Source organism: Phyllostomus discolor, chromosome 9, assembly GCF_004126475.2.
Source record: "Phyllostomus discolor isolate MPI-MPIP mPhyDis1 chromosome 9, mPhyDis1.pri.v3, whole genome shotgun sequence".
NCBI lineage: Eukaryota > Metazoa > Chordata > Mammalia > Chiroptera > Phyllostomidae > Phyllostomus > Phyllostomus discolor.
This window is the reverse complement of record NC_040911.2, coordinates 102,816,947-102,844,049: the sequence shown is the minus strand read 5'-3', so window position 1 is coordinate 102,844,049 and position 27,103 is coordinate 102,816,947. Positions and strand designations below refer to the sequence as shown.

At 54.9% G+C, this 27,103-nt stretch overlaps 1 protein-coding gene across 1 annotated transcript in view; it reads right to left on the bottom strand.

The window, feature by feature from the left end:
- VAPB (VAMP associated protein B and C) overlaps nucleotides 1-13,648 on the bottom strand; it is a 46,443-nt gene extending 32,795 nt beyond the window's left edge. The window contains exon 1 of the mRNA XM_028524128.2: nucleotides 13,385-13,648. Within this exon, the coding sequence (XP_028379929.1) occupies nucleotides 13,385-13,442 (58 nt within the window). The 5' untranslated portion in view covers nucleotides 13,443-13,648. The remainder of the gene's footprint in view (nucleotides 1-13,384) is intronic.
- Between the last annotated feature and the right edge of the window lie 13,455 nt (nucleotides 13,649-27,103).

Genomic DNA, 27,103 nt, shown 5'->3' with positions numbered 1-27,103 from the left:
GTTGGATATTTACCAGTGCCGGGTCGGTTTCAGGCACGGTGCATGGGTCAGCTCGTGTAGCCCCTAAAACACCCCATGGTGGGGGCTCGGAGGCACAGAGAAGGTAAACAGTTGGCCCAGTGACATGGGACTCCCACGCGGCAGACCCAGGATTCACACCTGAGCGGTCTGGCCCCTGTATGTCCACTCTGAACCGCAGGGCTGCACACTGCCTCTCCTCCACGCGCCGAACGGCGGACCGCAGGTGACGGGCGACGCTCTCCGCGAACACGGGAGGGTGGGGAGGGCGGAGAGCTGAGCGCTGAGGAAGCCCCGGGGTCTGGGGAGGGGAGGGCACACCCACGCTGACCACAGGACGGCCTGGGGTGTGCCGTCCAAGTGCCAAGGGCCCTGACAGGGGACCCCGTGTGGTCAGAGTAGAAGGGGCTCGGGGGAGGCTAATGAAGCTGAGAAATGGGGAGGGGGGTGTATATCTTCTTACGCTTGTAAAAGCACACACGGAGTTTAAGTACACATAAACTGTGAAAGCCGTCTTAAGCATACCCAAGTCTGCCAACGAGCTCTACATGAGGAAGTGGAGGGGAAAACATCAAAAGTGGTTCTAGGAAGGTAAGTGTGGGGAAGGAAAATGGGTTTCCCTTTTTTGATCACGGGCTCTAAAAATAGCCCTCACTGCCCCTACCAGCATCCAGTGTGAACCAGAGATAAAACACGTGTGTGTGGCATGTCTGTGTGTGCATCTGAGTGTCTGTCACTCCGGACGGTTTGAAAACACCGCACTCGTTAGAAGAGAAAGTATCCGTTGGGATTTTCCCCCGAAAGCATGACCTGATTTTGAAAGGCTTTGATTCAGCCTAAGAGTTTTGACCACTAACCCTTAAGAACTGGGGAGTCAAGGCATGTTTTAAAACAAAGAAATGACACGATCCCACCTCAGTTGTAGAACAATAGCTCTGAAGACCGCACACAGGGCCGTTTGAAGGGAGCAGGCAGCAGCGAGGAGTCAGAGACAGAAGGCTGGGGCGGGGACAACACTCCGGGGGAAGAGGGCCTGCGCTCGGCCGGGCCGTGGCAGCGGGAGCGCGAGCAGCAGAGGGGTACTGCGGCTGGCGCTGGAGAACAGGGACGGAGCAGGCGCGAGAGGTGTGGGAAGGGGAGGTGAGGGCTGAGTTCGGGACTTGTGGGTCCCCGGCGGAGGGCCAGGGCCATTCCCGAGACGTGGAAGACACACTGCAGGGGACGACAAGGTCGACCGCTGACGCGGGTGGAGCACGTTGAGTCTGTGGGGCTTCCGAGACCACGCGGTGGGCAGGGGCGCACGAGGAGCAGGCGGGCGGGAGGTCCTGCACCCGGCGGGACCAGTGCGCGCTAGAGCTGCAGGCGGCGCCAGCGAGACGGTGCGCAGAGGAGCCTGGGAAACGCCGAGGGGCAGTAAGACGATAAAAACGTGTAGTTGGCCAGAAAAGTCAAAGCCGGGCGTGGCAGGGAGAAACCCGGGGAACTGAGAGGGTTTCAGTGGAGGGGTGAAGTCTCAGAATTGAAAGGGAAGTGACGACATAAACGAACAACGGAGACTCGCTGCTTAGAAAAACGTAGCTGTTGCATGATGAAGACCGGGCATTTGCTTAAGTGGGGGAGCAGTCTGAAGGAATGGGATTTCTCTTTAGGAACGGAAAACTTGTTTCCAGGCACTGGACAGGAGTAAGGAGAAGAGAAATTCAAGGCACCAGAAACGGAGTCTGCCGAACGGGGCCAGACGCCATACAGGACCGGGCAGGTCCGAGCTAGGAACAGCGCGCGCGGAGCCGGTGCTGACCCCGAAGTCCCGGGGCGGAGGCACGAAGACGCGCGTCCGTAGCAGGGAACAACGGGACCCGCACTCAGCAGGAGGATCTGCGCATGCTTCCTCTGGGAACTGCTCGCACCGTGCCCGCATCGGCCTGCCGCCCACACAGGCCTGCCCGTCCACACCTCAGCAAGCTCCCTGCTCCCCTCCTCCGTGCGCCGGGGCCCAGACACAGGTAACTCCCTGCACACCTGCCGCGCGCCACGCACCGTGCCAGGCCCCGGGGCCCAGGGACAGAAGACACAGTCCAAACAGGGCAAAGGTCCTGTTGATTACTGGGGAAGGAAGCCGCCAAATCCCCTCACTGGGACGCGTGTGGAGGCACAGGGGAGAGGCGCGTCGTGGTGGAGAGTGCGGACAAAGTGACCTCAAGCAAGGGAGGTGGGCTGAGCGAGAAGTGGGGGAGCAGCTGAACGGGGGCGGGAATCATCGCCCTGAGTGCTGGACACACTTCTGCCCAAGCCCGCGACCAGGAGGAGGGGGAGGCTGGGGCTCGAGCACGACAAGGGAACAAGGGTGACAGGCGCCCATGATTTCCTAGGTCTCGTTAAAGAATTGAAACGTTCTTCGTTCTTCGTTTGGCACTGGGCAGACACTTAATGGTCTTAATCAAGCGAGAGAGAAGCTCCGATTTGCACATCTGAAAGTGCCATCAGTGTGGAGAGGAGAGAGGGCTCAGACGGGAAGGCCAATTAAGAGGCCATCACAGTCATCAGGGGAATGAGGCAGCCGCAGAGCGGACGCGGGAGAGAAGGGGCAGGTCTGCGTCACGGGCTCTCGGAGCTCGACGACTGTGTAGATGCGGGTGCCGCTCAGTGAGCTCCAGCAGGGAGAGGGGGTCTGGGGGAAGAAATGACACAGAAGGAAGGACAAGGAGTACAGTTCAGGCCACGCTGCCGGTTGAAGTACCCGTGGTCCTCCCGTACGGGGCCTTGGGCCGGGCCTGGGCTCACCCCTAAGTGATGACAAAGGCCAAGGGTACTGGTGGAAGAGCTCCACGCAGGGGGAAAGGAAGACAGGGTAGCGGGGAGAGGGAGACGGAGAGGGGAGGAGTAAGAAGAGGGGCGGAGGGAGAACCTGCAGCCCCCCGCCTGCTACCACCCACAGGGCTCCACGAGGAGTGGGCCCACGTGGCAGGGGGTGGGAGAAAGCCACGGGAGAGCGGGGAGGGGGGGAGGGAAGAGCGCCGAGGAGTAGGATGGCAACAGGCGGCCGCACTACAGGGCGCGCAGGGCGAGAAGAGCGGAAGCGCAGCAGCGGGCGTGGTGACGGGTCCAGGTACGGGTCCAGGTTCGGCTCCCGGCACCGACTTCAGGAGCAGGCGAGCGGGGAGCGTGGAGGTCGAGACCGCTGTTTTCCAAGCTTGCTGGGACCGGCAGTGGCAGACGCGACTGAGGAGCGGCTATTCTTTTTACGGTGGAAGAGACGACGCTCGCGTTTGCTGGAAAGGCCTGCTCGCCAAGCGCTGTGCTCCTGTTAGGTACGTGGAGGAGAGGAGGAACAAAGAGCCAACGAAGACATCTGTTTAAAAGTAATGATGGAATAGAGTAAAAGACCCACACGCACCGGCCCAGGGTTCCCGGGACTCCTTGGGTGACCTCTCGTGTTCTTCCACCGCTGCCGTTGTCTGAGCGAAGTCGGAGGTCCGCCAGGCCCCGGCCCCACCCCCACCCCCACCCCGCCGGCTGTGATCCCCCGTTCCTCAATTACATGGGAAGTTTTGAGTGAGTGCATCTGCAGATTCTCCAAGGAGTGATTCATTGCTTTCCTTCATCCAATTAGTAAAGCAGTGTCTGACTTTAAAAAGGTCAAAAAGCACGGAGTTAGATTTTCAGAGCAGTCCATCAGGATACATTTACATGCCAACAAATCAATCCAACCAACAGAGTGAGAATTCAAATAAGCCTCGGCAAGGACAGACCTTTGGTTTTCCAGCAAATCCCTCTTTTTATTCTTGCCTAGGCTCTGCTTCAAGCGTTCACAGCAAACACTGAAAAGACGGCCAAGTCAGGGCTACACCCCCTTCTTCGGGGTCACTCTGAGAAGAAAACAATGATGAGAACAGAACATATCCTGTCGGTCCCTGCTGGTTAAAACTGGAGAAACGAACTCCATCAGAGGTGGCCCTCTGGCGGGGAAGACGAAGCCCCCGGTCCACGAAGCCCCCGGGGGGGAGACGTGGGCAAAGCCTGCACAAGACACACCGACCGCAAAACGTGAAGTGACGCAGAAAAACGGGGTGAGCATCTCCCCAAGCACACTCAGGGAGAGTTAAAGGAATGGCGCGCTTCTGCCCAGGAACGGGAGGGCCGGGAACGAAACACTGCACGTGCAAGCCCACCGCGCGAGGCTCCGGCTGCTGTCCTCAGGGGCTTTCCGTACTTCTTCTTCAGATAAAACAAACTTGAACCTCCCAAAGTCAGGGCTGGAAGAAAAACCAAGACGCACCGAGTTCAAGCCTCCCCATCCAACAGAAGAGAAAATTACAGCTGAGGAGGTCAGCTGAGCGTCCCAACTAAGCAAGGGCAGCCACCTAAGCCCCCTTTGTAATGCAAAGACACGAGCTTCGGAGACTGCCAGACGAGGTGGAGACGGACACATTTTTGCCAAGTCCTGGTCCTGGGTTCTCTCTCTCTTGCTTTCTTTCTTTTTAATTTATTGACTTTAAAGAGAGAGGAAGGGAAAAGGAGAGAGGAAGGAAGGGGAAGGGAGGGGAGGAGACTGGGGAGAGGGAGAAAGAGAGAAACATTGATTTGTTGTTCCACGTATTGACACATTCATTGCTTGCTTCTGTATGTGCCCTGACCAGGGACCGAACCCCCGACCATGGCTATCCAGACACGGCTCTAACAAACGGAGCTAGGGCAGTGCTCTAATTTCCAAAGTGGAGATGATAATACTGAGTTCTCAAGTAGGTTCCACTCCTTTCCTTCCCCTCTTCCTGCTGCACTGTCAACGCTGAGTGCTGTAACTAAAAGGCTAAGATAGTACCCAACTGCCCCACAGGGTCCTGATGGCAGACACAGAGAAAATAAAGGCCTTCAAGCAGGGAGTGGGGTGCTACAAGGGAAGGTGCAGCGTTAACATTAGCACACAGTTTTCAATACACATAAATGACACAATTGAAAGTGACTGAGTTAGGACACAAGTGCTTGGGGGGGGGGGGGGGGAGAATTGGTAGAATGTTTCAGTCAGTCACTCTAATGTTCCAGAACAACTCTGTACTCCGTGTGAGCAGTGCCAAGGAGGCCATTACTAGATTACAATGACAATAAGCTCCTTCCTTCTTCTACCTCATTTCTCTTTAAATCCTTTCTCCATTCCCAAGGTCCTATCCCCAGTCCTTTCATCTTCCTAACAACATAAATAAAAAAAAATAGAGAGCCTTCCTAGTCAATCACACTCCCATTCATCTTTTAAGGGAAGAAATATAGCCAACATAATGATAAAGAACAAGGGCTTTACACTCAAAACGGACCCTGGTTCAAATTCCAGCTCCACCTCTAATTCAGGTGCACAAACTAGGAATGCAAGCAGCACAGCTGTGGCCACTTCCTAGGCTCGCTGTAGGAGTCGAGGAGCGTCTACAGGAAAATGCCCAGCACGCAGCAGAAGCCTGCCCAATCGCACATCTCAAAGGTCACCTTCCCCGCGAGAGCCAAACCGGGAAGCGGAACGGACACGGCCTTCCTGAGCTCCAATGGAGGGGGGGCTGCCCCCGCATTCCCTCTCCGCACCAGTGAGGCTTTCGGAAGACGGTGACCACGCCGACCCGGCCTCACAGCCATGCTGCCTTCCATCGGGCAAGATGGGGCCGCCGGTCCGTAAAGGAACCCTTAAAGGAGGAGTTGTTAAAAAGGTCCAGACTCAATACGTGCCCAACTGCACGATCGTGGATCGTGCACACGGTCATCCTATCCTTGCGTGTCTCTCACCCTCCCCGAGCCGACCGCCTGGACGTCAGCTTTAAGGGGAATGACCTCCCAGAGTAAGACGGCACTTTTGTCGTTCCCCTCGCGTTTACTCTCCCAGCATCGGAGAAATCTCTAGCCTTCCGGAACTCACCTTGATCAGTTTCTCCGCCTAAGGCAGGGAGCCACCAGGAGCACGCGGGACTGCAGGCCTGCAGGTTTACAGGCCTGTCCAGTTGAAGGCGGCACCGATAAAGTCCTTGATTCAGACACCCTCATCTAAATAAGCGCCCTTTCAAACGGCTCCACTTTCCGCCTTACGAAGCTGCAAACCTGCCGAAATGTTCACAGCATGCGAGTTCTGCCCTGCCTCCCGAACGCAGCAGCGGGACTGCAAGAATTACTCTAAGGCTAATGTTTTATAAATACAGCCATTAAACACCATCAAAATCTGATTTTTTAAAAAGTGAACATTCACAAAGTAAAAAAATGATTTGGAGCCATCCATCTGAACTTTTTAAAAAGCATGGGAAGAAATCCCTCTTAAAAATTCCACAGAGACTAATCCTTAATTAAGTAATGCTCTTAATAAATCACCCTGACAGCTACTAACACGTCCTCAACGGTTTTAAATTCTACAGCTCCCTCCCCCAAAAGTGAACCCCTTAATGAGTCCACCTGAAAGAGCTGGTAGGGATGCACAGAAAGCATCGGCTTCAGTGCGGATACACCTGGGTTAAACCTGAACCACTGCTTACCGCGGTGGCCTCACCCACGGGCCAGCTACCTAGCCACCAGCAACCCACCTCACAGTGACAGATTAAGTCAGACAAAGAATGCAATGCATTTCCAACAGGCCCTAGACTCTGTGAACTGTGTTCTGGAAATTAAGCATTTATCTTCTAGAAATGCCCGTTGTTCCCTTACCTTTCCCCGTGCTTGTCCCCCGTCCCCATAACTTTCTGCAAAACAAACGCCAGCATCCCTGGGACCACGCTCTTAACTCCAGACCCAAACCACTGAGGGTTCGGGGGAGCCCACCACTCCCCCCACAAGTATGCCTCTGTGCCAAGCCCCCCGAGACCGTTTCCTCTTCCTCCCCACGCTCTGAGCACGCTCCCTCCAGCCTTTAAAGACAACCCAGAAACACAGGAGCCAGAAAGGCTCCAAGCCACGACAGAGCAATTCCAACCTCCTTAGATGGTCCGGGGATCCATCCTGCTATCTTCAAGTAGGACCCAAAAAACAAGAACAACACTCACAAACTCTTCCCCCCCCAAAAACTTACAGACGGCCCCTGACTTCCAATGGTTTGACCTAGGGTATTTTTATTTAATGATGGTGTGAAAGTGACACACATCCAGTAGGAACCGCGCTTTGAATGTTGCTCTTTTCCCAGGCCAGCAACATGCAATGTGTCGCTCCCTCGCGGTGCAGGGCGGTGGGGCAGCTCTGCCCGACGGCATCCGACGGCCGCGCTCCGAGCTCGCCGGGTGTGCCAAGCCGAGCTCCGCTGTTTGGTCAGGTTAGGTGTGCCAACTGCGTTTTCTACTCAGAACATTGTCAACTCCCGACGGGTTTATGAGAACACGACCCCACTGTAAGTTGAGGGGCACCTGTATACCCCTAACCTCCTTCGGCCAAATAAGCTAAGGCCGCAGGAGGCTGCTGAAATGCCAACTGCACGCTAATTCAAACACACTACTGGTGAGTGCACGCCCACCAGCAACTCGTCAGGTGTCCAGCTGGGTGTGCACGCGCACACACACACCCAAAGCCTGGCTGACACACTACTCGACACAGATGAAGAGAAATACTAAACTGCCTGCCAAAAAAAACGACTGGGATGAGGACAAAGATGGAAAGGACGAAGGGAAACTCTATGACGCTGTATCTGTACTGTCACTGTTTTGTGCGGTTAATGCTAAACCATCACTAAAAGCGAGCCTTCAAGGTTTCCCCACGGGACCATCCAACAGTCTGAACAACTTTCTCCCGTGCAAAGAGGGACCCCGAAACACATCAGGGCACTGTATCTAGACATCAGCAGTTTCTGTAAAAACAACACAGTTAACGCTTTGAAAGACAGACATTCTAGAGATACTATTTGCCAGACTGATGTTTTTTTAAACAATCTTAAAATGACTGTCAAGTTCAGTGATGTTTTTTTAAATAATCTTAAAACAACTGTCAAGTTCAGTAACTTTGTTTCCCATAACAAAGCTCTTTAAATAACTCTTATTTTTAAAAAGCCAGCACCCTAGACTGTTAATTAAAACCCTGAAGAATGCTCACCGCACTGAGCAAGGGCCAACGCATCCCGGATCCGCTCTGCTGGCGACTCCCTGGAAGGGGCCTGGGGTGACGGAAAACGGGGGAGCGAGCGAGCCGGAAACCACAACGCAACTGCGTCTAACACAGCCCGGCGTAACGTAGCCGTGCGGAAGGCTTTTATGGTACTTCGTCAGAGACACTCGAAAGCAGCCCTGTCCTGACCAATGGAACTCCATGCTCCCCGAGTTCCTCCTCCTCGTCCCCGTGCTGAAAGCTGGGCTCATTTGTCCCCATCACGGTCATCTTTCAGATGGCAAGTTTTCCAAAGACAAGTGGAGGGTGTGTGAGGCAATCTTGGAGATAATGCCTTATGCAAAGCTTCAAGCTTCAGATTCTAAAAACGGAGCCTGAGGGTAGTGTTTGACACGGGGTGTTGGCCACCCCGGCCCCGCCCCCCACTTCTCACCTGCTTAGTGGTAATACTGTGGGGTCAAAGCTCTCCGTGGTTTGCCGTCAGCACTGGAAGGAAAGACGCTGCCTAACTTTAATAAACGGTGCTATTAACGAAGTCTGGAAGCTCCTCTCCTCAATGAGCATCAATCCAGACTAACGACTTTCGTAAACCCACACGTGGGTGCAGACGCCGCAGGGAGTCCCGAAGGCAACCGCGATGCCGCCACGCCCACGCCCCCCAAGGAGCCGGCATGGCCTCCCAGACACGGTGAGCACAGCCAGGAGCTCGCCGCGTCTTCCTCAAGGAGTCAAGCGTCAAGACAAGTGAAAGGAAGGCAACTTCTAGTTCTTTCTGTCTCCCAGGAACAAAACTCCTCTAAGTAAAGAGTCTGATCCGTGGAGATACAAGTCTGGCCCAAGTTCAGCAAGTTTAATGCCATTTGCTTCTGACGAGCAAGCTGGTGACCAATGAAATAGATGGGGACAGTCCATGCGGGACAGCACTAACCCCCCTCCATAAAGAACCCTAGGCACACCGCCGACACCCTGTTGTGCCGGCGACCGCGGTCACACAACGTTACGGAGATCAGAGCATTAACGCTGTACTTAGCATCTGAAATATAACTACTGCATTGAACTGCCTGTATGTACAGGGTTTTAAGTTTCTGCTTCCTAAACAACGTGAAGTTACACATTACTGTATTTTTTAGGACCATAAGATGCACCTAGGTTTTAGAGGAAGAAAATAGGGAAAAAAATCTTGAAGCAAAAAAATGTGGCAAAATATTTAATAACATAAAAAACTTAGCCCCCCCCCCACCACAGCAAGCCAGGAAAGCTACAGTCAGACTATAAGACGCACCCCCATTTTCCTCCCAAATGGGTGGGGGGAGCGTCTTATAGTCCGAAAAATACGGTAACTTACGGGGTGAACTCATGATTCTACACATGCTTTCCCCATACAAGACAGTATCTCCGACCCACGTCCCACCCGCAGTGCTCACGTTCCCGTTCCCTCCCCAAGGTGGTGCCCAGCCCACCAGCCCACCGGCAGTACCCTGCCTGGCATCCACCCTGACCAACAGCACAGCCGCTGAGACTTCTCGAAGGCCACTGGCTTGGTCTCAGAATAGAGCAAAGGTAATCGTGTCCACAGTTGGTTTAAACCTCGACCCCTCAGCTCGGAAGGCTGGCTAGAGGTCATTCCCACGTGAGAGCACCACGGTGGTGGGAGGGCCGAGAGACGTGCTAGGATGTGAAGGGGGCTGAAGAGGCTTGGACAGTGACCAAAAAACAGAAGACGCACTGTTTACCGTGGATGCGATCTGAGAGGAGGGGAGGGAGAGGAGAAAGAAGAACAGACCCCTGAAAGCGACTCCTTCAGGAAGCTCTCTGGGCTGGGCAACAAGAGGGGCCTCGGAGAGGGGCCTCGGAGAGGGGCCTCGGAGAGGGGATGGGAAGGCAAGCACAAGGCCTTGCAAGAAGTGAGATCGACAGAAGGAGCAACAGGGCAGAGCACACGCATCACAGGCTGGTGAGAGCCCTCCACTCCCCCGGAAAGGCCCCGCACTGACCGAGAGCATCTTTCCGTCACACCAGTGGTCTTCCTCCGGACCCCGGACCCAGTGCCGCACGGTGCCTCCTGTGAGACTGGACAAGGTCGTGCCAGTCTGTGTGTCTGTGTTTTCTTCTGTCGTATCTTTAACTTCAATGTCATCCAACAAGATGCCCAAGAGCAACTGGAACCCAACATAATCCCACATCATCTTAGGCTGCACTTAAAAGCTGATTATTGTTTCCTTTGGGTGGTAGGTATTTTAATTATTACCTTCCCAGCTGAAGTTAGCGTCCAAGTTTGATTCCCCATCTAAGTGAACCACCCAAAGTCAGAGTCACCCCAAGTAACCTGGAAGAGACTAGACAGTTCTCATCCCAAAATGAGTGACCTCTGTACAGCAAGCCAGGGTACCGAGCTTCTGCTCTCATTTAACTGTTTTACTGATCAGCTCAAAACAAACAAACAATCTCATCGAGCGGTTTACACACGACTGCAGATGCCTCTCCTGAAGTCGGGAGCCAAGAGCCTTCAACACACTGACACCACGACTTCTCTTGGACCGGTGTCCTAGCGAAAACACCCGAGACTGTGGCCATCATTACTTCGGCCAACCCAGGGCCAGAGAGTTCCCTCTTCTCCACTGTATCTTTTAGGTAAAAAAGCTGAAAGGATGAAATCAATCGTCTAAATCCAAGCACCAATCTCTGTATGGTACTGTGCATTCACAACACCTTCTAAACAACAACACGGCTTTCCCGGGAGGCCAGTAACTGTGAGCGCCGTCCCCCGTCCCCAGGGCCGCCCCCAGGCTTCGAGGAGGGAAGTGGCTAGCCCGTGGTCAGCACTGGGGGCGGGCCGGGGTGGCTGAGGTTGCAGGGGGTCGACCAAAGAAGGACCAGGTAAGGAAAAGCATCCCAGCATGACCTTGGACACCAGAGACATCTGAGCGCAGAAAGTCTTAGATCTGACCCCCGTCTACCAGCCAGCCTCTTCTCCTTTACCTTGTGACCCCCACAGACGCTCTGCCGTCCCCCTGCAACTACTGGGGGCACCCCAGGGGAGCCCAGGCAGCCAGCCTTCACATGCAGCTTCCCCTATCTGACGCACTCCCCACCCATTTCTTCTTTTAGCTGCTTCCATCTGACCTTTAAACTCGGCTCAAATGACACCTCTTTGAGGAGCTGGCCTCCTTATTGCTCTCAGAGCTCTCTGGATTACCTTACATCACTGACCCGTCCTGGCTGATTCCGTCTTTTGTCCCCCGCCCTGGACCTAGGCTCTAGGGTGGGGGGCTGAGGGACAATCAGGGCACGCACGTGAGGGGACTCGCCTTCTGCTGGTCCCTGACACACGGCGCAGGCGCTCAGGAGGTGTCTGCGGGCCACACGAGTGAGCGTGCTGATTCCGACAGCAGCCGCGCCAGCCCTCCCTCCACGTTCCCTTCAGCTGCCTGGGTTCCCTTCCCAGCCCGGCCCCTCTGGGCCAGGAGAGCATCACGTAAGCTAATTAAAATACATGCTGGGTTTTGTGGTGGGTTTTGTTTGTTTTTGCTTTATTTTCATGTTAATGGAAAACCTCTGGTTCCCTACACACCGGGAGTCACCCTGAACCGCTCCCCTAGGGGGCAAAGTCACAGCTACCATCAAGGAGTGCTTCCCAGGGGTCAGACAGTGTACTCGTCAGGAGCATGAGTGAGCTCCGAGGTCGGGGTTCAAGTGTGCCCTTTGCCAACTGGGGGTGTGGCCAGCACCCGGTCCACCAGTACCTCCTGAAGGAGCTCCTATGCAGGCAAGCGCTGGAGACAGAGCGGGGTGCAGCCCTTCGACCTGCGGCCCGCGCCCATCACGGCAGCCTGTCCTCTCCCTCACAGCATGGACCGCTGTGGCAAAGAGTCTTGCCTGCCGTGCGTGTCCCTTCGTGTGAACAGTACGCTCTGTGACAGCAGGGACCTCGCCTGTCTGGTCCACTGGCTGTCGCTCCAGGGCCTCAGCACACGTGTAAGAAGGAACGGGTAGGTCGGGCGAGGTCCCCGCGGCCCATGGGGCTTGCATTTTGCTGGAGAAGGTAGGTGGGGGGAAAGAAACATGAAAACTACCACGCAGGGGTGTCCGACCCGCAGCCCGCCGCAGCGTGCAGCTCAGGAGGACTATGAATGCGACCCAACACAAAACCATAAATTTGCTTAAAACATTATGAGATTTTTCTGTTATCACGTGTGCAGTGTATTTAATGCCTGGCCCAAGCCAACTCTTGTCCCGGTGTGGCGCAGAGAGGAGGAAAGGTTGGACACCTCCGACAGCAGGGGCATCAACACATTTTCCCCAGCGGCCACATCAGCCTCCGGGGCGCCTTCCCAGGGCCGAGTGTAACCTCAGGACTGTGTAGATGTAACAACTCCTTGACTAGGGGCAAGGAGCTCTGGGTGCCCGCGGGATAAAGCAAGGCGGAGGGCGGATTCGGCCGCGGGCCTTGTGCTTGCCACCAGTGGCCGAGGGGTTCCCACTGGGAAGGGCCCGGGCTTGCCACACACTAAGCTTCCTCTGGCTTCTGCTCCACACAGCTCTCAGGAGGAAAGGCATCTCCCACCCCGGCAGCTTCCCAGGACCTGCACCAACATGGGCAACAGGCTGAGGAGACCGCACAAGGAAAGCGGGGCCACGTCCCGTCGGACTCCCGTGGAGGGTCGGGTCCTCTCCTTCACGCGTGGCCCAGATCCCTGCTGGACTCGCAACGTGCGCGGGGCATTCAGCAGAGGGAGACCAGATCCTGTCCTCATGGAGCTTCCCGTCTAGTGCAGAAACACTACACAGCGGGCAAGACGGGATTCTGGAGGCAGTAGGAAGTGCGCGCTGACACCGAACCGCGGGCTACCGGGGAGTGACTGCACGTGTCCAGGTGCGGTGGCCGTTCAGAGCAGACCCCTCTGAGAGGGGGGTGACAGCTGACCTAAGACCCGGAGAGGTCAACCTCGCGGAGAGCAGCGAGGAACCTCGCGGGCAAAGCCAAGTCACCAAGGCTCACACTCACGAGCGAAATCCCGCAAACTCGACAGTAAGTTAAAATGGCAACTGTGCCGAGTGGCTGGGGAGCGAGGCGCGCACGGGGAGGCTCCGGGGAGGAGGAGTGACACCGCCTCCCTCACCCGGGCACCCGGGCGCCTGGCCTTCGGGTGCAGGCGGCCCTCGCCACTTCGTGGGGCCCGGTGCGCCCGCGCCGTCGGGGGCCGCGGGCCCGGCGGGGTCCGACGTCACCGCCGCGCCAGCCGGTCCCTCCGGAGCGCGGGAGGGGGCGCGGGGCGGCAGGGCCTGGCACTCGGCCGAAGACGGCCGGCCTCCGGCTTACCTCGGAATTTGAGCTCGTGCTGCGGCTCGAGGCTCAGGACCTGCTCCACCTTCGCCATGTTCCTCAGCGGCGGGACACCTCTGGCGGGGAGACCCCTGAGAGGTCACCTGACGCGGGAGGAGTTAATGCTGCGCCGCCTTTAAATTTGGGAAAGGGGGGGCCGGCTGGGGGGCGGGCGGGGGTCGCTGCGGGGTGCGCGCGGAGGGGGGGGTGGCCTACGCGGTGCAAGCGCAGGGGCGGAGGGCGAGGGCGAGGCCGCGGTGCCCGGCGAGCGCACGGCACGCACGCAACGACGCACACAGCGACGCACGCACGCACGCACGCACGCAGCGGTCTGGCTGGCTAGGACCTCCGCGCAATCGGGCGGCGGGAAGCTGCGCTCCCGGAACTGCTCTTGGGGCAGTGCGCAGGCGCTACGCTGGCTTCGGGGGCGGGGCTGGAAGGGGCGGGGCGTCGCGCTGGACTGGAGGAGGGGCGTGCCCAGGAAGTGCAGAAAAGAGGGCAGCCTCCGCCAAGATTGTTTTTCCAGTGCCCGCGGGGACCATCAGTTGTGTTAAGTGCTTTATTCAATAATAATAATTAATAACAATAAACTTCCAATTTTCCCCTGCTTATGCAGTGCCAGGCACTGTTAGAGACTTTGAATAATAATGAAAGTACCATTTATTCTCATTATAAATATGTTTATGGGTGAACTGTGTGTTCTAGGCACTGTGACGTTTGAACACCAGTAAGTATAAATAGTTGCCAATTATTGCTTGTTTATTTTGTGCCACTCTGGTGAACGCTTTCAATAGCAACAGCGACAGCTAAAATAAAAGCTATGCTGCATTACATGTTGACTACGTATCACCAGCAGTGTGCTGAATGAAACCTTTACTAATACATGCAACAAATATTTAGAAATGCAGTGATCAGAAAAGTTGACCTGGTTCCTGCCCTCTCTCAAGAGTCTACTGGAGAAACAGCCTTTGAATCAATAACCACACAAATAAGTTACGTGGTTAAAAGATGGGGAACCCAGTCTGCTTGGCCTCAAAAGTGAACACGACCTCATTACTGCCATCTAAATTGTACTTCATTGTGTAATGTTTACTACAGAAAGTGTGTGTTAATAGTCTGCTGTATGTAATAGATGAAACGAACACAGCAAACAGGTAACAATGTTCGCTCTGTATGGTGGGTGCATGTTCTTTGTACTATTCTTCCCGCTTTTCTGTATATTTGAAATTTTTCATAATAAAAAGTGGTTGTTTTAAGATGATCTTTGTCTTTTAACTAGATCATTTGGTCCATTTACACTTATTATATTTACTGATATGAGTGAATTTATTTCTACCATCTTATTTTGTGCTTCCTATTGGTCCTGCCTATTTTATTTTCCCACTTCTTTCTTGCTTCTTTGGGGCTGATTTGTTTTTCATTCCATCTTTCTTTTTTTACATACACTCTGTTTCTGTTGTTGTAGTGATTACCGTAGAAATTTTGCCATGGCTACTTACAAAGTCCAGTTTTTAAAATACCTTGACTTGGTTTTCTCAGAGTATAAGGACTGGGATACTTTAATCACTCACTCTCTCAATTATATGCTTTAATCGTAGTGGATTGTAGGTTTAGTCTTGTCCCCTTTCACCCCATGAGTTATTATTAAGTTGTTTCAGACAGTCGATGTGAATTTAGACTCAAACACACAGTTACCACTTTCCCTGCTGATCTCTCCTTGAATCTCAGACCTCACAGCCAGGGTCACTTTCCATTCTATTTCAGTGGGGGCTTGTTGGGACAGTTCGAGCAATGACAGCAAGTCAGAAAAAATTCCAAATACTTTGTGTTAGCTATTCTTCCCTCACTCCCTATGCCTTCAGTGCGGACTGTGCTTAGTGACATTCTTTCAAAGAGCACAGTACGAGAAGTAGAAGAATAACCACTCCCGAAGGGACACCTGGCAAACAGCCCCTCAGCCAGGTGACCACACTCAGGCTGAGAATGTGGACCTCGCTATGATAGGATGAGAAGGGCACTTGGTCTCTGGGGTCTTTCCCCGCAGAAAGACCCATAATCCCACTCTAATTATAAGGAAAACATCACAAAACCTGAACTGAAGGATGTCCTACATCGGAGCTGAGCAGGACTCCTTTAATGTCAAGGTCATCAAAAATAAGGAAAGTCGGAGAAACTCACAGCCCAGAGAGCTGAAGACCAGATGTCATGGGGTGTCCTGAATGGGGTGTGGGAACAGAAAAAGGGCATCATGGGCAACACCAAGAAAACCTGCATAAAATACAGACCAGTTAAAAATGGCATGTTAATGTGTGAATGGCGGCTCGTCAGTTGTGGCAAACACACTCATCCGTGTGAGACGTTGACCTCAGGGGAGGCTGGGTGCTGGGTAGGCGCAAACTCTGCTTCCTGTCTGTGTGACTTCTCTGTGACTCCCAAACTGTTCTCAATTAAAAGTGTATTTAAAATATTTTTATGGGCTCTTCAACCGCCTATGTTGGTGTTCTCAAACCCTTCAACAACCAGGTGCAACGCGGAACCACAGGGAGGAAATGGATGGCTCTGTGGGGTTCGAGTCTTCATCTCGCTCCACATCTAGCTCTGGAAACGCCACCACCCCCGGCGGCCCCAATCCCACCCGTCCTGTGCGGCCTCACTCACTCCTTCTAGCGTTCCTTTGCCCGTCTAAGCAGATGCCACCGCCTGAGCTGCCAGCAGTGGGGTACATTCAGCCCCAGCCAGAAAGAGCCTCACCGTCTAATGAGCAGAGTTGAAAGAGAAAAAAAAATAACCCAAATAATTACAATCTGTGATAAATGCTGAAATAGACGAGAAGAAAGCTGCAGAGAGGCAATGAACTTGACTCTTGGGGCTGGGAGAAAACCGAAAAGCTCAGAGGTATTAGAGAATAGGAGTCTTGGGAAAACAGGAAGAAAGATCCCGCCAGACGGAAAGGAGGGGAGGGGTCTCCAGGTGGAGGAACAGCATGTGGAAAGGCAAGAGTAAGAAGAGTTTCTCGAATTCACTTCGCTTCCGCTCTGCATTAGGCAGCACGTTAGAACAGGTGTCAGTTTCCTGTGCTGCTGTAACAGGTCACCGCAAAATGCACTGACCGACAGAGCTGGGGGTTAGAAGTCTGAAACTGGGTCATACGAAGCGCAGGTCTGTCTGCGCCCCGGCTGGAGGCTCCTCATCCTTTCCAGCTTCGGGAGGACGGCTGTGTTCTCGGCACCTTCCTCTGTCTCCAAAGCCAGCAGCAAACCTTCTCCAAACGTCTTCTCTCCTGGACCTCTGTCGTCCTCCCACTGAGCGGGGGCCCGTGGCCAGGTACAGCACCGAGTGCTTCGTTCCCATGAGCCTTTTAATCCTCACAATGTCAAGATGAATGATTTATCCCCACTTTAAAAACTTTTTAATTTTAAAAAATGTATTGATGTTAGACAGTGAGAGAGAGAAGCACCGATTGGTTGTTCCACTCATTTATGCATTCATTGGTTGGTTCTTGTATGTGCCCTGACCGGGTATTGAACCTGCAACCTTGGTATAACAGGGCGATGTGCTGTAATCGACTGAGCTACCCGGCCACGGCTTACCCCCGCTTTACAGACGAAGATGCCCTGAGAAATGGAACCAGCAAGGGCCAGGGGAGGACGGGCTTTCTGTTATGCTACAGAGTCTAGATTTTGTCCTTGGATACCCTTAGCTGTCCCAACGTTTTTATACAGAGGAGCAACACGGACCACGGTATTGTTTTTTAAATCCATTTTTTTGTTTTTAAATTTTAAAAATGTATTTCTAAATAAACTGTTTCTGCACTGATTTAAGATTCACAGAGAAGTGGCGAAGGTCAGACAGAACTCCATCTGGCCCCTCGCGCGGCTTCCCCAAGGTGATCGTTGTACCTCGCTTCCTCATGACCGTGGGAGCAGCCCTGGAGCATCATTATGAACTGAGCTGCAGACTGTTCTGCGTGTCCCCGGCTTTCCCACGATGCCCTTCTCCTGTTCCAGGATGCAGTCCAGGACACCACATTGCACTGTGCATACTTAGCAAACTCATTTTTCACAGCGCTGCTCGGAAAGCAGACTGGGGGGCGGACTGGTAACAACAGCCGAGCCCCCAGTGACCACGCGCCACATGCCGGGCACTGTTCTCACAGGCTCATGGGTATCACTCGTACATTCCCATCACAGGGAGACGGTAACATTATCATCTCTGGTTTACGGAGGAGGAAAGGAGCGCAGGGAGGGTTAGAAACCTGCTTCTAAGGCCCCGGCCAGCTTGCTAGTTAGCTAGAGCATCGTCTCACTATGCTAAGTTTATGGGTTTGATCCCTGGTCAGGGCACATACAAGGATCAGCCAATGAATGCATAAGTAAGTGGAGCAACAAATGGATGTTTCTATCTCTCTCTGTCCCTCCCCCTTCCTGTCTCTAAAATCAATAAATAAAAAAATAAAAAATAAAGAAACTTACCTGAGGGGAACTAGAGATGGAGAACGAGATGAAATAGAACACAGGGGCAGAGGAGGGGCATGTTTCTCAGAAGTAGGTGCCATGGTGGGGGCCACGGTGGGGGTCATGGTAGGGGCCACGGTGGGGGCCACGGTGGGGGTCATGGTAGGGGCCACGGTGGGGGCCACGGTGGGGGTCATGGTAGGGGCCATGGTGGGGGCCACGGTGGGGGTCACGGTAGGGGCCACGGTGGGGGCCACGGTGGAGGCCATGACAGGAGCCATGGTGGGGGCCACGGTGGGGGCCACGGTAGGGGCCATGACGGGGGCCATGGTGGGGGCCATGATAGGGGTCATGGTGGGGGTCATGGTAGGAGCCATGACAGGAGCCATGGTGGGGGCCACAGTGGGGGCCATGGTAGGGGCCATGACAGGGCCCACGGTGGGGGGCACTGTGAGGGCATGAGGGTATGAAGGACACCCCGGAGAGCCCCAGTGGCCCTGCCACAGGCCCTTTGCCCTCACCGTCCCCTCCCCTGCAGCACTCTCCCCTTGGTGCCTTTATATTGCTGCCATCACCGGACGACTTGGATGCCTGTGCATGTCGGGCACTGTGCTCGGTGCTGGGGGGCAGGGGTATGGTGCGGGGGGCACACAAGGTACTTCTGCACGGGTGGAAACTAACCCCAGGGAAGGAGTCCTATGCAAAGGTGATGGTGGGTGCGAGGGAGCGGGGCTGGGCGCGGCTCTGGAGGGCTCCCCGACGCTGCTGTCCAGCCCCGGCCTCCATGTCCGTCACAACTGCCTTTCCAGCGCATGGCCAAGGTGGAATTACTTCTTTTTTAATTTATCTGTTCTCTGTCTCTCCACTAGGAAGCAACTTTTGTACGTGATCCATCCCTGAAGCACAGCAATGAATGGAGAGAAATGAACAAGGAAGGAAGGGAGGGAAGGAGGGAGGGAGAGAGGGAGGGAAGGCCGGGGAGACCCAGGGTCACCAGGCCTTGAGTGTCAGGACTGGCTTGCACACAGGGTTTGTTAAAACCATCACAGACACGGCAGCTCAGGATTAGCATGGATGGGGGAGGAAGCTTGGAGAGCTGGCACTCCCCCACAAAGGGGGTGCAGCCCTGTGGCCCCTCCCGGCCCAGAGAGGAGCCCCTTCAGTCTCAGGCAGGAGAATGTGGGGGGGCCGCCCGCTCCCTTGAGGGTCTCGGTGAGCGAGGTGCTCATTGGGAGGCCTGCGGGGCTGGGTCGGGAGACTGATGCTTCCCCCCTCACCCCGGAAGCAAGTCGTGCCCCTCCACCACGGTGCCCTCAGTTCCTTACTCCCGACGGTGGGTTCTTGGGCCCCGTCTCTGTGCCTGGCATGTAAAAGGTGCTCAGTAAATGTTTGATGAATGAAGGGAATAATGTAATTGAAAATTTGAAGGGTCAGGGAGCTGGGGAGAGAGTCTCCTGGATCCTTAGTACCCCTCCCCAGGCACCTAGAAGGCCGCATTTGCATACAAACAATTGATATTCTAATTACAAATCATTGGTATTGATTTATTAAGCAGATCCCCAAAGGATCTCTAGAAGGTAATGAGATCCCACGCTCCTCCGGGGTAAGGCAGGTGTATGCACCTTATTGCTCTCCCACGGCCGCAGGGGGCGGACCTACCTGTCCATGTTTGAAGAGGCAGGGAGTGAGCAGGTGGGGAGAGTTTATGGGGTCCCCACAGATCACCCCAGTATGTTGGGGTGGGGAAGCAGGGGGTGCACCCGTGCGTAGGTCCAATTTGCACACCTCTTTCCCCTCAGGCTCTAGTGATTTTTCACTGTGTGGCCTCCTTCATGGACGGAGGGGCGCACTGGCTGAGCCCTGGGGGCCAAGATACAAGAGACACGCAGCCCGCTCTGTCCCTGTCCAGCCAGGAGACAAAGCAAAGCAAGAGTCCACTGGCCCTGCCTGGGAGTGTCTGGGGGCTGGGGGTGGTGGTCTGTCCCCAAGTCACCACAATTAAATGATATAGTAAGGTAAAAAAAAATTTTAGAAGTAAAACAGGTCATGCAGCCAGCGAGAAGAGGCAGCAGCAGGAAGCTTTGCTGTTTCATGGATCTAATTTGAAAAGCCCGAGCTTGCTCTGCAGCCACAGCTCCGAGTCCTCCCGCCTCCGCCGTCTTCCTGACCTGCCGGCCACCGCCAGGGCCCCCCGAGAACAGAAACCCTGCAGCAGCCTCGGCTTGGCCGCCAGTGTGGGAAGAGTGGGGTCCCTGGGTGCCTGACCTCGGAGCGCAGAGGCTGAGCCTCGCGGAGGGAGGGACAGAGAGGCAGGAGGCCAGGGGGAGGCGGTTTCAAGTTGGTTTCTCTGTCTCCACCCCCAGGAGCACTCAGGGCCACGGATGCTCCAGTGAGGCCGTGACTTTGCTTTTCTATCCGGGGAAAAACGAAAACAAGCGATTACACGGTGCACAGCAAATGCAGGGCTCTCAAGAAACCCACATACGCTGGTGCAGTGGCCCTACCACGTCACACTGCTGTGGCCTGGGCGCGTGTAACCTGTGTGTGGGGGAGGGGGTGCACCGAGTGACTAGGTCGTTGGCAACCACGCCCTCCATCCCCAGCCGGGTCCCCAGGGCCACAGCTCGAGTTGGGCCAGCTGGGGTTCTCAGTGGCGGGCGGGAGGCGGGAGGAGGCCAGTGCAGGCTGCCAGGTGGGGGTGATTCTGCGACCAGGTGGAGCAGCCACCCAGCCCTCACGCACAGCAGCTGGGAGGGGGCGTGTATGGTCAGTCTCGGGGGTCTGGACAAGGCCGTTTGGTCTGGGCTCAGACTGGTGACAGAGCGTCTCGTTTTCATCCTGGCGCACCGTTGGCGCGAAACGGCCTCGCATCCCGTGGAACCGTCTCCGGTGGTCAAGGAGGGGCCCGCCAGGCCAGCTCCTGCCGCCAGGGCCTGTCTGCTCCTTCTCGGTGCCCGTGCCTCAGTTTCCTCTCCTGTGAGGCGGGGACTAATGAAGGTTTCTACCTCGTAGGTTTGGGGAGGCTTCAGTGAACAAACACAAGGTGAGTTCACCCCATAGAGACGCCGGTAGCCCCCCATGTGGCAGCACCCGCCCCCCGTCCCCAAACGCAGCCCATGCAGGAACCAGGGCATTCACAAGAGGCTCTTCATCACGAACCCGTAACTCGGTGACGTCCCATGACCCCGATCTTGACGTGTTTTAAAGGAAAGCAAATGATTCTAAAATTGTAGCAATCAGAACAGGGGATGTGGAGTGGGCGCCTCCCAGGACCTCCTGCGATGGGAGAGAGGTACCTCCCCGTCTTTGCCGCTCAGAAGGTCAGCCCCCGACTGGGGTCCGATCTGTTTGTGCGGCCATAACGGCCGGTACATGAGAGGCGTCAAGTCACGCCGTGCGGGGGTTTCGTTGATTTATTTCTCCGTGTCTGAGATGCCAGGCTTCGTAGGGGCAGGAGCGCTATATCTGACAACGTGAGTAATAAAGGATGGTGGGCAGCGGGGGTGGGGGGCGCCCCTCATCTTTAGGTGGTGGAGGCAGCAGCCCCGCCCCCGCACACTGCGCCGCGGTCAGGCACACAGCGTCCCCCGCCCTGGGCCTCGGAGTCTCTCCTGCCCCGTGCCCTCTGACCCTGTTACTCTCCCGTAGCCGGGGCTGCGAGGAATTTGTCTTTTTCTCACTTGACTTTGCCACGGAGGTCACTTGTCTCCACTTCACGTTGTGCTCCTGTGCGTGCTCACAGGCATGTGCGCGTGCATTTCTTTTTAAACGACAGCATGATGGCAAATAAAGGCAAACTTCAATTTTTTTAAATTTTATTTCATTGGTTTTAGAGGGAGAGAAACTTTGATTTCTTGTTCCACTTATTTATGCATTTATTGGTTGAATCTTGTATATGCCTTGACCGGGGATCGAACCCACAACCTTGGTGTACTGGGACAATGCTCTAACCAACTGAGCTACCTGGCCGGGGCTAAAGGCAAACGTTTACATGCTTCTATGGCAACAGAGAAACAAGAGCGTCCCTGACAGGCCCGTGGTGAAAACAGCAGGCCCTCAATGTGTGTGGCTGTGTTACCTGCTAGGGCTAATCACGGTACTCCCGTGCCCGTTATCGGTGGAATCAGCACTGTTGATTCATAGAGCTTGACTCCTTGTTGCCGTGGGCTAGTCGCAGTAGCCCCACAAAGTTTGCGTGGTCATCCCTTAGCAAATAACATCACGCCCCACGTGCACAGGAGGTAGCCAAAAGGTTAAGCACAGCCACTGAGTCGGCAAAACACTAGGTGTCTTCTGGCTGCTCTCCGAGCCCCCTCTGAAAACCGAGCCTGGAGTCACTGTCTCAGAGCATATCCCAAATCCACGCAACACCCGTCCGCCTCTTGAAATGCTCTCTTGAAGATTTCTGGGTCTCGGAAACCCGCACGGCATTTAAACCCCGTGCCTCCCCTCCCCCAACACACCGCCCCAGCCAGCCTTGACAGGCTGGCGAGCGACTTCTCCTTCCCCTCCAGGCGGCTGAGCGGTCTGGGGAGGGGAGGTGGAAACCTGACCCGCACCACCCCCCTCTCCTCTTGCTGTCCTCTAAGCGGCTTCACAACTCGCTGTCTTTTCAGCACCCACAGAGTCGACAGGCCACTTGTGAACACGGCCCCTTGGCCACCCACGTTCCCGTCTGCTGTGACGTTCAGATTTGTCCGGGGAGACAGTAACTTCAGGAGAAGGGACGCAACCCCACAGGGATCCTGCTTCTCTCCCGTGGGGCTGTCCCACTGGGAATATGAAATACAAAACTAAATTCAAGCCTGGCATTCTCCATGGGCTACTTTACGATGCGGGGGCCCAGATATGAACTGGCTGGTCAGCCCGTGCATTGCCCTGCTGATAAAGCGTCTCTACGCCATTGCTAGAGTGCCTGCATCTTTTTTTTTAACTGAAAAAAAAAAAAAAAAACCCAAAACTATGATGTGTTCTCATTTCTATGCAAAGAAGACACGGCCTGACCCCCTCGCTGCAGCAGCTGACGGCAATGCTAATGTTGATGATAGTATACCACTGCGTGGGTCCCCCGCCCCCGCGCTGGGCGTCAGCCTCACGTTGACGTCACTCCGGACGCCGGCACTACTTTTTTTCCCCCTGGAAAATGCGCTGTCTCTAATACAGTGGAGCCTTCGCAACTTTCCCATGCAATTCTCCATGTCTTTGAGCCGAGGCCTCAAGGGACCAGTCCACACCGAGGGTTACATTAGAGAGTCCTGGTCCTCTGGGGGTCCTGCTCCCTAAACCCCCTTAACTCGGCATTCTTGCATTGTTTCTTGGAAGATGCCGGAAGGCTGTGCTGCAAATAAAACACTGACGTGACCAGAGGTCCGGTGGAAAATCGTGCTCAGCAAAGCGGTGCACTTGGACAAGGATTAGCTGCACAGTCTTATCTCCTGCTGCTCTAGCAGCCTCTGGCAGCAGTTCTCAGAAAGAGATCATTTCCTGCTCGCGGTGGGTACATTCTAGAGGGCTGATGAGGGTGCTTGACTCCCCAGCCAATGTTTTCAGTGGAGAGTTATATTTTCAGCCCGTATTATTATAAGCCAAACAACTAAACATTTTAAAAGGCCTTGCATTTTATTTCATAATTTCCTGTCTTAATGGAAATCTCGTTCTTAAGTCCTAATGGAAAAAAAAAAATCTGCCATAAACAATAGGTTGCTTAGAAACCTGGGCCCATCATTTAGTTTTTCTATGCTCTAAGGGCAAGCAGCCAGTGGCTTGTATAAAAATAAAGCAAGGTTGCTTTGTGTATGCATTTAAAACATCCTTGTCTGTGCTAATTTGTTTCTTCCTTCTGGGCGCAGGCATCCTTTTTCTCCGCTTCCACCGTGGCGTGGCTACCGGACAGACAGGCTCTAGACGAATATTCTCCCTCATAACTTACATTTATCTGCGCTCCCCCTTCCGGGAGGATGCAGGACAGCTTGAAGTGTATCCAGTATCAAAATAAGATAACTTTTTTTTAAAGATTTTATTTATTTACTTTTAGAGAGGGAAGGGAGGGGGGGAGAGAGAGAGAGAGAGAGAGAGAGAGAGAGAGAGAGAAGGAGAAACATCAATGTGCGGTTGCTGGGGGCCAGGGCCTACAACCCAGGCATGTGCCCCAACCAGGAATCGAACCTGTGATGCTTTGGTTTGCAGCCCGCACTCAATCCACTGAGCTATGCCAACCAGGGCTAAAATAAGATAACTTTTAAAAGCACAGAGATACATATAAAAACAGACAGGGGAGAGAGGTGATACAGTTCGGTCCTCTAGCCTCCCTCTGCCGAGACAGCCACCGCTGACAGCTTGGAGCACGTACAGGGTCCGGCGGAAGTAACGCCTGCCCGAGGGTGGCTGGCAGGGCGGTGATATGGGTGCAACAATGCATAGTTTTAAGGTGAACGTTTTACCTGAAATGTCCTGTGCTGTGCTTGAGTGCGATATTGTCATGTTACAGAATCCCATGCTTATGATTTTGTAATAAAAAAAGGCGCCTGATTTGGGCCGGACCCTGTATTCCTGACCTCGGGAGCGTGCACACGTACCTGCGTGGACGTGGGTAAGGTGCCCTCTACAAATGGAGCCATACATACTCCGCAGGCTCTGAGGTGTTACCTTCCGTCCCCGCGTAGCTGCACAGCGGGCTGGCTGCCGTGTGAGTGTGTCTGGGGGGGTCCGGGTTCCTCTCCCGGCCGCCATCAGCAAGGCTGCCCCGACCACGCCTGCCCGGGGGCGGGGGAGCTCTTCCATGGCCCCCCCAGGCCATGTCTTCAGCAGTGGGTCGGGGGCGGGGGCCTGGCCGGAAGGCTGGATGTGGGCCAGCAGAGGGCTGTCAGGTGGCACTCCCCGTCCCTGCACCGTCGCCAGCTGGCCAGGGACCAGTTCCCTGGTGCTGGGATGGGCATGCGCATGCTTTAGCCTCTTGTGTCGGTTAATCCGCTCTATTTTCTTTCTTGGGAATCACCCTTTCGTGGCGTGGGTCCCTCTAGCTCCCTTTCTGAGGGCTGTGCTTTTCGCTTTGGAGACAGGAATCCGTTCCATGCCCCAGGGGGTGAACATGTCCTCCCCAGAGTGGTTCCCCTTTCCACTGTATTTATAGCTGTTTCGGGGCTCCCCGGTGGTCATGGAGCCTGAGGGAGGGCGGGGGCCATGGCGCCGCACCTTTCCCCCCACGCAGCTCCAGCCCCGGGTGTGTGTACCGTACAGAACGCCGGGGTGGGGGGGGGCGTGCAATGAAATAGGCTCCCCGTCAGGCACGATCTGAAAGCCCTGCAAAACATCCATCGAACAGGGAAACGCAAACCCCACTCAAAGACACCACACGCACCTGCCGGCAGGGCGAAAGCCGAGCATCGAGTGTTGGCAAGGATGCCGAGCCGCTGGAACTCTCTCTGCTGCAGGTGGGCGTTTATGGCCGGGCCGCTTTAGAAAACTGCATGTACGAAAGCGAACATAGACAAACGTACAGGCCCATCCATCTCGCGTGACACAGCACTTCCACCCCCAGGTGTACGCCCAGCACAAACCTGCGCAGGCTGCCAAAGACGTGCTGAGTGTGTTCGCTGCGGCACCTCCCTACCAGCACGGGCCTGGAGACGGTGCGAGGCCTGTCCGCCTGGGACGGAGGAGGACGTGCCGTGCCTCCACGCGGTGGCACTCGGGAACGAACGTGGGTGCTCCCTGCCACGGTGAACAAGCCCGACCCCAGAGTGCGTGCCCCGAGGTTCCCCACCGTAGGTGTCTCCGCAGAGCCCACCGCCAGGCGAGGCTAGTCTGTGGTGTCAGATGACAGGGCTGGGACCGGGAAGGGGCACGGGGTGCAGCTTCTGGGATATGGGTGACACCCCGTTTTTCAGTGTGAGTGGTGGTTTACGTGGCTGCGTCTCCTTTGTGAAAACTGACCGAGGTGGACACAGGATGTGCGGCGTTTTCTGTACGTTATACGTCAAAAAAGAAGAGAAGAGAGCAATAACCAAATAAAACACCAACCTGGTGACAAAGCTATTCTAACTGAATCAGACACGGACTGCCAGGGAGGCGGCTGGTAAGAGCTGGTTACAGGGGAGTGCTTCTCTCCGTCTCTGCTGTGCCGAGTGTCCGCGGACGAGCACAGGCATCTGCCAAGGGGCGTCACCACGCGTGGCAGGCTCTCTCGCCTTCCCGCTTTAGAAAGGTAATGAAACTCAGGTCAAGGGCTTTGTCTGGACCCATGCAGCCTCAAAAGGGGCTGAGCTGAGACCTGACCCCACGTCTGTCTGTCCCAAACCCCGTCTGGGTCCCTCATTGGAACAGGTCGGTCCTCTCAACACAACCACAGAACGTAGACAGATGTGCTTCTGAGAGGGGGCTCCCGGAGAACCCGAGTGTGAGGTCCCGCCGTGGGCAGGGAAGGGCACAGGGGTTCTCTGGGGGCAGTGTCCACATGGGGAGAGGCCCTAGCGGGCACCTTGGATGAAATTCCCCAGGATGGATGGATGGATGGATGGATGGGTGGGTGGCGGTGTAAAGCTTTTCCCCCCAGGGACCAAGTGAGGCGCCCCACTGTTCCCAGATTTCCTCCCCCCGCCTCCGCCTCCAGCACCCCACTCCGCCCCGCCCCATTGTAATGAGGACGGACCCCCAGCTGTGGAGAGGGGGAGGGCTTGTGCACGAAGGTGCAGGAAGGGGGGCTGACTCCATGCACACATGCAGCTCGCTGCTCGCCAGACACCGCGGCTGCCGGAGTGCTGCTGTTTCCAAAAATTCCTCTGAAACGGCTTCAGAGTATTCGGTTAAGAAAAACATGTGATGCACGCTGCCACGGAGAGAAACCATTTGAAAGGCAAACACGTGTACTTATAAACATAGCCTTTTATTAACAAAACGTTTACACCCTGCTTACAATACAACAAATTTTGTAGTGATTTAGCACGTGACCCTCTATAAAAGTAGAAGACAGAATATTCCAGCTAAAACAATACAGTTTTAAAGTATACCCAATCGACTACCACTGGCGAACTACCTACCACCAGCACAAGTGAAAACAGAAAAATCTTACAACAAAACCCCAAAGATCTAGTTTTCTTTTATCAGCATCTACAAACAGTACAGACACCATATGGTTTATCTGCAGACTCAGGTCCAGCCCAAGGTTATGACTGCAAAAATAAAGTCTTTAAACATCCCTAGAAGCTTGGCAGACCTTCAGCACGATATTTCATCACAGGCAATCAAACAATGCGTCATGCAGGGC